Source organism: Dictyostelium discoideum (assembly GCF_000004695.1).
Source record: "Dictyostelium discoideum AX4 chromosome 3 chromosome, whole genome shotgun sequence".
NCBI classification, from domain to species: domain Eukaryota; phylum Evosea; class Eumycetozoa; order Dictyosteliales; family Dictyosteliaceae; genus Dictyostelium; species Dictyostelium discoideum.
The window spans coordinates 4,205,678-4,216,825 of NC_007089.4; the positions used below are offsets into that span (position 1 = coordinate 4,205,678).

The following is an 11,148-nucleotide window of genomic DNA, read 5'->3' on the forward strand; positions in this document are numbered from 1 at the left end:
TAGAAATATAAATATCTACATAACACACCCAACAAATTGAAATTTTTTTTTATTTTATTTTTATTTTAATTTTTTTTTTTTTTTTTTTTTTTTTTTTTTTTTTTTTTTGGATTGAAAATAAACACTTACAAGAAAAAAATGAAAAAAAAATAAAAAAATAAAAAAATAAAAAAATAATAAAAAAATAATAAAAAAATAAATTAATTACCACACCAGGTTGGAATTAACAATGGTTTAAAATAATTTGAAACAAAAGGTCTAAATTAATTTAATAATACAAATAAAAAGAACAAACAAATCCTAATTCGAAAAAAAAAGATTTTTTGAATTAAAGACAACAGAAATAAAAATTAAATTAAAAATAAAAAAAAATAAAAAAAATATATTTTTTAAAAAAAAAATTTAAAATAAAAAAAATAAAAAATAAAAGATAATTTTTCTGCAAAGATATCATTTTTTTTTTCTTTTTAATAAAAAAAAAGAATTTTTTTTTTTTTTTTTTTTTTTTTTTAGTTACCTTTGTTTATAAAAAAAGAAAAATCAAAAGCAATAAATAATAAATAATAATAAAAATAATATCAATATAATAATATTAAATCAACAATACATTTTTGTACTAAAAATAATAATAATCACCTGTTTTTTTTTTTTTTTAGTATCAATTTTAATTAAAAAATCTTGATCACACCTTTATCTCAAAATTTTTTTTTTTTTCTTTTTTTTTTTCCCTAATAAAATAATATTTATTTCGCAGCACACAAACACCAGTGCAATAAAAATTTTATTCAATTTCCCTTATTAAATAAGCACACACAAACCACACATCAAAAAAAAAAAAAAAAAAAAAAAACTTAATTCTTTTTTTTTTTTATTTTTTTATTTTTTTTTTTTTTTTTCTTCTTTATTTTTTTTTTTTTAATTTTACACTTAAATTTACAAACATCCACATCCACATACTCTTATAACACTAAAATACATATTCATTGACCTTTTAAATAATTATTTTTTTTAAAAAAAAATAAAAAAAATAAAAAAAGCCAATTGGAAGAAGTATAATTAAATTTTTTTTTTTTTTATTTTATTTTTATTTTTATTACTTTAGTTTTTATATTTATTTATAGATATTTTTATTTTTTATTTTTAAATTTCTATTTTTAAATTTCTATTTTTATTTTTATTTTTATTATTTTTAAAAAAAAAAAAAATAAAAAAACCAAATATTTAAAAAAATAAATAAATAATAAAAATAAAACCCCCCATTCAACAGTATTTGTAAATACTATCACTTCTGTTACCCCCATTCACACAAAACACACAAAAAAAAAAAAACAAAAAATAAATATAAAAATAAAAATAATAAAAAGTTAAATTAAAAAATCAAATAAAAAAAAAAAAAAAAAAAAAATAGACCAAGACCAAAAAAAAAAAAATAAAAAAAAAATAAAAAAGAAATCAATTAAAATAATATTAGTATTGTATTTATATATACATTTAATTAAACTATATTAAAACTAATATAAAAGAAATGGGTTCCAATCTAAGTCTTTTCCAGGGCCATAGCAAAAAGAATAAAATACCACAAAATAGTAAAATAAATCCCAATATTAATAATATAAATAATAATGAAAATAATTCAATCAAAACTAACAAAGATCAAAATTTAGATAATTATGATAATTTTCGTAGAGATGAACTTGTAAATTTAAATAATAATAATATAAATAACAATAACAATAATAATAATAATAATAATAATAATAATAATAATAATAATAATAATAATAATAATAATAATAATAATAATAATAATAATAATAATAATAATAATAATAATAACAATAATAATAATAATAATTCGAATAAAAAATTAAGTATTGAGGCAACATTGTCAAATTGGAAAAATTCAAGTAGTAATAATACAATCAATCATAGTGCTTATAATAATAATAGCAATAATAGTAGTAGTAATAATAGTAATGAAAATGAAAAGAATAAAATATTAAAAGATTCAAGTAATTATAGTTTTTATAATTGGAGACAAATTGGTGAAGATGATTTGCAAGGTGATGGAAAGCCACCATCATGCAGATATGCTCATACAATGACTGCAATTGGTACAAACATTTATATATTTGGTGGTTATAATGGTATTTATTTAAATGATGTTCATTGTTTTGATACAAGTAAGTTTTTAACTTATAAATAAATAAATAAATAAATAATTATTATTATTTATATATTAATATTTTTTTATTTTTTTATTTTTTTATTTTTTTTTATTTTTAAAAAAAAAGTTAATAAAAAATGGAATTTAATTCAAACAACAGGACCAACACCAATAAAGAGAGCATTTCATAGTTCATGGGTGTATGGAAAGAAATTATATATTTATGCAGGATTTAATGGTAAATTAATATTGAATGATCTTTATTCATTGGATATTGATAGTATGGAATGGAAATTGGAGGTGACGGGTGGTGTACAACCAAAACCAAGATTTGAGCATACTACATCCCTAATTGGGAATTCAATTTATTTATTTGGTGGTGCAAATGATAGTAATTGGTTATCTGATATACATATTTTAAATTTAGAAGATAAACAATGGAGATCAATTGCAACACCAATAATAAATATAAATGAAAATAGTAATAATAATAGTAATAATAATAGTAATAATAATAATAATAATAATAATAGTTTATCACCACCACCAAAAAGGTGTGCACATAGTTCGTGTGTTGGTGGTAATTCTATATTTATATTTGGTGGATATGATGGTGGATTAAGATTAAATTCAATTTATGAATTTGATACGATAAAGAAACGTTGGTATAATTTACATAATCATAATTCAAAGAAAATGGGTAGAGCTGCTCATTCTTGTTCAATGATTAATGGTTCAATGATTTCATTTGGTGGTTTCGAGGGTACAAAACGATTAAACGATTTATCTTTATTTAATACTCAAAAGAAGGAATGGAGACCAACTGTTGTTTTTGGTCAACCTCCTTCAATTCGTTCTTATCATTCTTCTTGTGTTATCGATAATAAAATGTATATTTTTGGTGGTTTTGGTGAATTAAATAGATTAAATGATTTATTTATTTTAGAGCCATGTAAGTAATATAAAATAAAAATAAAAATAAAATAAATAATATAATAATAATACTAACGTAAAAAAAAAAAAAAAAAAAACCAGTTTTCCCAAGTTTATCAAATATTTGTATATTACAGTTATTAATTTCTTCCAAAAGTGAAAACGATAATGGGAAATCCATTGATTTATTAAAAAAATCACACACCCAAATAGCCGAGCAAGTTAACAGTATGAATCTAGTTCGTTTTTGGTGGCTTGACTAATTCAATTTAATTACTTGAAAAAAAAAAAAAGAAATATTCATTGTATTCTTTTTATATATAATAATAATAAAAATAAAAAAAAAAAAATAAAAAAAAAAAAAAAAAAAAAAAAGGTCGATTGCAACGGTTTGAAAACCGTGGTACTCATATCTATGTACATTTAATTAAAAATTAAGAGACAATTTTTTTTTTTTTTCTAGAATATCTTTTAAGAATTTTTTTTTTTTTTTTTTTTTTTTTTTTTTTGGTTTTAGGAGTTTTTTTAATTGGTGGAAATTTTCAGTTTGAAATATCTTGATAAAGTTTCTGTTTTCATAAAATATCACAAGTTTTTTTCATTAAAATCAATGAGATTAAAATAATATATTCTTTGCATTAATTAGTTTTATAATAATTAGAGTAAAACTTTTATATTTTAAAATATCTTTTTTAATATTTTTTTTTATTTTTTTTATTCTTTATAACAAACAAATTTCAATCATAATTTAATTGGATATTCCATTAAATTAGATTTGGTGATTGATCCAAATTTTTGAAAATGAAAAAAATTCAATGAATCCCCATTACCCTCACTTCTATTTGTTGATGAAGGTTGGCCAAAAATTAAAAATGAAATAAACAATAAAGAAAAAAAAAAAAAAAAAAAAAATAATAGCTTTTATAAAAATAAAATTATAATAACAAAAAAAAAATGGTTTAAATGATATAAAAAAAGGGCATATAATTAATAATTAAAAATTAATAATTAAAACAGTTTTGAAAACCGTCTATGTGGATTCATTTAATTTTTTTTTTAAATTTTTTTTTTTTTTTTTTTTTTTTTAATATATCGTATGTTTGCTTGTTCTTAATTTTTTTTAATTTTTTTTTTTTTTTTTTTAATTTCTTTTTTTAAATTCTAATTATTGATTTTAGATTTCGTCTTTTGAAAAAAAATTTTTTTATTGGACGATAAAAATATTTTTAAAAATAGTTTTTTTTATTTTAATTTTTTTTTTTATTTTTTTTTTAAAAATTTTTTTTTTTTTTTTTTTAAAGCAAAACAACACAATAATTTCAAAAATTTCTAAAAAAAATTTTTTTTTTTTTTTTTTTTGAAAAATTTTTCATTGGTCAAAAATAAAATATCTTCTATTTTCATTGGTTTTCAAATAATTATGGCTTTTTTTAATCAACAAAACGAATGAAGCACTTTCTATCCAATCAGATCTTTTTATAATAATAATTTTGATTGATTTGAGACGATAAAAATTACCAAAATTTGTGTAGGCACGAGTAGTTTAACTGCCTATAAAACTGTTTTTTTTTTTTTTTTTTTTCTATTTTTTTTTTATTTTCTATTTTTTTTTTTTTTTTTTATTTTTATTTTCTTATCGTTTTTTTTTTTTTTTTTTTTTTTTTTTTTTTTTTTTTTTTTTTTTTTTTTTTTTCTCTAAACATTTTTAAAATAGAAATAAAACAAGATTTACTATCGAAACTTAATATATAATAATATTTAGTTTTGTTTGTGTATTGTTTATATATTGTATATTTACGAAAGAAACTTTTTTTTTTTTTTTTTTTATATTGTATAGTAGTATTAAAAAAAAAATTAAATAAAAAAAAAAAAAAAAAACGACCCATTGTATTATAATAACCACAAAAAAAAAAAAAAAAAAAATCTTATCTCCACACAACAAAAAAAAAAAAAAAAAAAAAAAAAAACCAGATTTTTTTTTTTCTTGAAAAAAAAAATGAAATTAATAATAAAAAATTTAATACTTTTATTAGTATCATGTTTATACTTTTTAAGTAATGTAAGTTGTGATCAAGAAGTTCATATGGCTTTACTCTTGGAAGGACAAGTTGATGATTTAGGTATCAATTATGAAGTTAATCAAGGTTTAGCAGAGACAGAAGCATTAATTCAAAGAGCGGCCAAAGTTATTAATGATGCCAACTCATATGATTCAACTTATGATAATATTAAAAGTTTATTAGATCAAGATAATCCATACAATTTAATCATCACAAGTTCAGAAAGTCAAATGTCAGCAGCATTAGACATTGCCTCTGATTATGAAGATACATATTTCTTAATTTTTGGTGACATGGGTGACAAAAAAGTGCCACATAGTAAAGTTGGTACCTACTATTTCAATTTGGTTTCACCACATTTCGTTTTGGGTTTCATTGCAGGTGGTATGGGTAAAAGCGTTGGTATGGTTGTACCAGGTCCACCAACTGAGAATTATTTCACTGCAAATGCTTTTTACGCCGGTATGAAATATTATACGTCACCAGCTGGTGCACCAAATCCATCTTTATCAGTTGTAGCCACTTCAAGTTATGATGATTATGATACTGCAACTGGTGCTGGTAGAATTTTATTAACCAAAGATATCGATATTTGTACTCAAAGTCAAACCGATATGACCGTTGCAAATATGTTTTTAAATGCTTCAAAATGGGCTTTTGGTACAAATGGTTTCCCACAATCAAACATCTATGGTAATCGTATCATTCAATCTGTTGTTCATAATTTTCAAGTGCCATTCTATGAAGCTGCAACTATGGTAATGAAAAATACTTGGAAAAATGGCTATAATTTCTTTGGTGATTTTAATAATAATTTCTTTTATTTAGATTATTATAGTTTTTTAGTAAGTTTAAATTCAAAAAAAAAAAAAAAAAAAAAAAAAAAAAAAAAAAAAAAAAAAAAAAAATAATAATAATAATAATTATTAATTTATTCATTTATTTATTTATTTTATTTTTAGGTTGATCCATTACTTAAAAATCAAACTGAAGATTTAATTTCAACAATTAAAGGTGGTGCTAAACCATATATTACAAATGGTTTAACTTATGAAAAAATATTAGAACAAACTAAACTTTCAACAGGAATTACTGATTTAGGTTATTATGCAGTACCAACTACTGAAGTTTATACAACTGGTAGTATTAATAAAACATTTATGGCAGTTTCAATCTTAGAGATGGCAATTTGTTTAATTATTGGTATAATTGTAATTTTCTTCTTTAGTAGAAATATTAATATCATCTATTCAACCATTCCATATTGTTTAACCATTTTATTGGGAGCATCTCTTATTGCAGTGGCTATTTTCCTTTGGAATCTTCGTGATTTAAATACTCAAATTTGTACATCAAAGATTTGGATGGCATCATTGGGTTACAATGTTTTAATTGGTTTCATTATTATCAAGAGTTCATTGATCTACTTTAAATTCAAAGAGATGGTTAAATCAAAGAATGAAAAGATTAGTCCAATTCCATTTGGTCGTATTGTTCTCTGGTTCGTTCCATTGTTAATTATCGATTGTGTTTTATTGATCATCTATAGTACTAGTGGTAATCCAGGTAAAATCGATTCACTCGGTTTGGATGGTATTGGCAGATATGAATACACTCAAAATTGTGTAAACAATTTAACCGGTGATATCATCCTTTACATTATCTTGGTTTTCCATGGTTTACAATTACTCTATGGTTGTGTTATCGCTTGGAAGACTCGTGTCATCGATTTGGAAGAATTCATTGAAGCTCATGATTTCGCTACCGCCATTTATTTAATCACTTTCTGTAGTTTCATTATCGTTATTCTCATGGTTGGTGTCACTTCAACTAGTAACAGAAATACAATTATCTCTGCTTGTGCTATCTTTTCTTCCTTCTCTTGTGTATTAATTATTTTTGGTGCTAAATTCTGGAAAATTTATAAACCAGTTGAAGATGATGGTCTTCCACAAATTAAACTAAAGCCACAAAAATCTTACAGTGGTTCTGGTGGTTCTGGTAACTCAAGTGGTTCAAAGTCAAAGAAAACCTCTGCTCACTCTAGCACAAGTGGTGTTAAATCTGGTACTTCTGCTCCAACTCAAACTTCTCAAAGTGCTATGGCCAGTATTAATATTCAAAACTTTGTAAATCCAATTGAAGCAAGTTCAAGAGCTGCTGCACAAAATGATAATTAAATTTTTTTAAAAAAAAAAAAAAAAAAAAAAAAAAAAAACAATTAACGATAAATATATATATTAATAGTAAACAATTTAAAAAAATTTGACAATGAATCATATATACATTAAATAATAATTATTGTCAAAAAAAAAAAAAAAAAAAAAAGAAAAAAAAAAAAAAAAAAAAAAAAAAAAGAAAAAAAAAAAAAGAAAAAAAAAAATCGATAAATTCTATAGAATCCAATAATAAAAAAAAAAAAAAATAAGAAAATTATTGTTTATTAACAATAATTTTCAAAAATCTATAATCTAACAAATAGTTTTTTTTAATTTTATTTCATTTTTATTTTTATTTTTTTTTTTTCTATAAATAACTTTTTTTTTTTTTTATTTTTTTTTTTTTAATTAATTTTTGATCTTTTCTTTAATAATTCATTTAATAAAATTTGATGATTAGATGGTGAATCAGGTTTACCTTTTATTTTTTGAGGTTGTTGTGGTAATTTTGTAATATTTATAAGTTTTGGTTTTGATTTTAGAATTGGTTGAGTGGCTTGTGGTTGTTTTGAAAGTTGATCAATTTTCTCTTCTAAAAATAGAGTCCATTCCATTTGTTTCTTTTGATCAGTTCTAAATTTAGGTAGGGAAGCTCTAATGGATCTTAATTCATCAATTGTTAAAGAACGAGAAAGTAGATAAGATTGGAAATCATTTTGATGTTTTGATAGAATTGCTTTTGGATCCATACCAATTAATGAAAGTTCAGGATTTTCTTTAATTCTTTCTCTAATTTCCAAAGATTGTTGATTTGGTGGTATTGAATAAATTGGTTTCATTTTTGATAAAGATTTCAAATTTAAAGGTTCATTTAAACGACGTTTTTCATCTTGAATCATTTGAATTTCTCTTCTATACTCTTCAGTCATTGATAATTCTTGAAATAATTTTTCAAATTTAACATTAGCATCATTACGTTCTTTTTCACCAACCTTATCATTTAATATAATCTTTTGAATTTCTTCCATTTCCGATTTCATATTTAAATGTGTTCTTTTAAATTGTTCATTATTATTATTATTATTATTTGTTGTAGATGAATTTAATAAATTAATTGATTGAAATTGTTTCATATCATCTAATTTTCTAATAAATTCTTCTAAACGATCTAATTTTTCTAATTTTGTAACTAATAAAGAAATTTGTTCATTTTGTTGTTGAATTATTAAATTTGATTCATTATTATTATTATTATTATTATTATTATTATTATTATTATTATTATTATTTAAAGATGAGTTTGATCTATTTAATGATGAAGTTGAAGAGTTTAATTCATTTAATGAAGATGATTTTATTAAAGATGATTGAAGTTCTAATTGAGTTTTAATTTTAGAATTATTTAATTCAACTAAATTTAATTCCATTTCTTTATTTTTTAAAGTAGCAGTTTGAATTTTTTCAGAGATATCTTTAATTTTTTTACCTAAGGGAGTATCAAATAATTTATTATTTGCAATTGAAGCAGATGCAGCACTATCAGGTTTTTGTGAAATATTTACAAGTATACCAACCATTTCATTTAATTTCTCTTCAATTTGTTTTGGTGTTCCATTTGTTAAAGTATTTTTTAAATTTGAACCACTTGAAAGTTCTTTTTCCAATTGATCCTTTTCTTTTTGAATTTGGTCTCTTGATTGAACTGCTCTATTTCTTTCTCTTTCAATTGCTTCGTTTGTATTTGTAAGTGATTTAATTTGACTTTCTAATCGTTTAACTTCAGATTCTAAACGATCAATTAATTTTTGATCCCTTTCAGCCAACTTTAATTTCTCTTGTACTAAAATTCTAGACTTCTTTTCTAAATCAATTTCACTTTCTAATTGTTTAACTTTTAATTGTAGTTGTTCAATTGAATGAATTGATTTGACAGTATTTGGAACGATACCAGTTATGGTTGATAGTTGTTGCTGTTGTTGTTGTTTTAATTGTTTCAATTCTTGTTCCAATTTTGAATTTTCACGTTCTAATAATATCTTTTTCTCACGCATTACATCTGATAATTCTTTTTGAGTATCTAATTCCATTATTAAAAGTTTTTCTTTGGTTTGAGCTTGTTCCAATTCTTTAATTAATTTTTTAGATTCTTCACGTTCAAATTCTTTTTTCTCAGTTTCTTTTCTTTTTAATTGTTGTTCATATTCTAATTCTTTTTCTAATTTTTCAGATTCCTTTTCAAATAATTTATATTTTTCATTTAAAATCTCTTTTTCTTGAATTAATGATTGATTTTCAGCTTCTAAAATTTTAAATCTATACCATAATTCATCATAGGATTTAACTTGAGTATTGGATTTTGTTGATGCTAATTCTCTTTTTAAATTTAAAACTTCCCTTTCAAGTAAATTTACATCTTCTAATGCACTCTCTTTTGATCTTCTTTCATTCTCTAATTCAACAATGAAAATTTTCATTTTTGATTCAACATCATGTGAACTACTCATTATATTATTATTATTAAAAATTGATGCATGAATTAAATTCATTGAATTATTGTTATTATTATTATAAGATGAAGAAGAAGGTGATGATGATGATGATGATGGTAAAAATGAAGAAGTTGGTGGTGATGTTGATGATGGTGATGTTGATTTAGTTAGAAGTTTTTCATTAGATTTATTATTTCCAACAGTTTTTGTCATTAAATTCTTTCCTTTTGATGGTACTTTTTGTAATGGAGTTGCAGTACTAACAACTACTGTTGACTTTTTAATAGTAGTTGGTTGTTGTGATTGAACAATTATTAATCTTTCCATATCGTCAATATCTTCTTGCATTTTCTTTAATTTCACTTTCTCTGATATAACTGGTTTACCTTGCTTCTCTAATTGTTTAATTGTTTCATTTAATTTTAAAATTAAATCCTTTTGAATTTGAATTTGTTTCTTTACAATACTTTCTTTATCTTTAATAGTTTCTTCAATGATTAAATCTTCTTCTTTTGTATATTCATTCAAGGAATTATTAGTGATATTTTTATTACTATTATTATTCAAAGACATAATACTACCATGATTTTCATTATCATCAATTGGTATTAATGGTACCATATATCTTGAATTAATTGATTCACCTCTTTGAGTTTCTAAAATATCAGATCCGCTATTATTTCCACCAACACTAATACTAACTGGATATCCATAATTAATATTATGTTCAGGTGTGATTGAATTTGGTGATGATGAAGATGATGATGTTGTTGAACAACTTGTTGTACTACTAACTGTTAGGTAGTTATTACTACTACTACTACTTGTATTGTTATTGATATTTTTGTTACTACCATTACTAATACCACTAATTGTTGATGGCTTCCATTGTTGAGTTGGTTGAGATTGTGATGTTGGTTGAGAATCATTTTGGGAGGTAAGTGGAGTTGGTGGTTCAAAAAATTCTCTTGGGATTGATGATCTTGATTTGGCTCTTATTAATCTATGAATAAAAGTAAATTGAATTTGAAGACTTCCAGTTACAATCTTTGGTTTTTGTCCTTCCTTTAATGGTCTATCAGTTAAATAATACCACTGTGGACCTTGTGGTAAATTTAATGCTTTTATTGGAATTTGAATTTGACCAATAAATTTTGATCCACCAGTTTTTTGTTCTTTTACTGTTAATGTTACTTCATCATCTTGAAATGTCATTAAATCTCTTTAAAAAAATAAAAATGTTAATTCTTTAGTATAGGATAAAAAAAAAGGAAAAAAAAAAAAAAGAAAAAAAAGAAAAAAACTTACAAAACAAATTTTTCAAATATTTTTGGATCAGG

At 21.8% G+C, this 11,148-nt stretch overlaps 3 protein-coding genes across 3 annotated transcripts in view; 2 read left to right on the forward strand and 1 right to left on the reverse strand.

The window, feature by feature from the left end:
* Positions 1-1,525: 1,525 nt before the first annotated feature.
* DDB_G0281209 (hypothetical protein) lies at positions 1,526-3,127 on the forward strand (the record flags this gene model as incomplete). The annotated part of the gene is made up of 2 exons (XM_635794.1): positions 1,526-2,183; positions 2,295-3,127. The coding sequence occupies 2 exons, from the start codon at positions 1,526-1,528 to the stop codon at positions 3,125-3,127; spliced, it is 1,491 nt and encodes a 496-aa protein (XP_640886.1).
* Positions 3,128-5,096: 1,969 nt separating this feature from the next.
* grlL (G-protein-coupled receptor family 3 protein 11) lies at positions 5,097-7,340 on the forward strand (the record flags this gene model as incomplete). Its single annotated transcript, XM_635795.1, has 2 exons — positions 5,097-6,005; positions 6,123-7,340. The coding sequence occupies 2 exons, from the start codon at positions 5,097-5,099 to the stop codon at positions 7,338-7,340; spliced, it is 2,127 nt and encodes a 708-aa protein (XP_640887.1).
* A 383-nt stretch (positions 7,341-7,723) lies between these two features.
* Positions 7,724-11,148, reverse strand: part of DG1113 (C2 domain-containing protein) — a gene marked incomplete at both ends in the record, with an annotated part of 3,674 nt that continues 249 nt past the window's right edge. The window contains 2 exons of the mRNA XM_635796.1: positions 7,724-11,030; positions 11,117-11,148. The exon at positions 11,117-11,148 is cut by the window's right edge and continues 92 nt beyond it. Coding sequence (XP_640888.1) covers positions 7,724-11,030; positions 11,117-11,148 — 3,339 coding nt within the window. The remainder of the gene's footprint in view (positions 11,031-11,116) is intronic.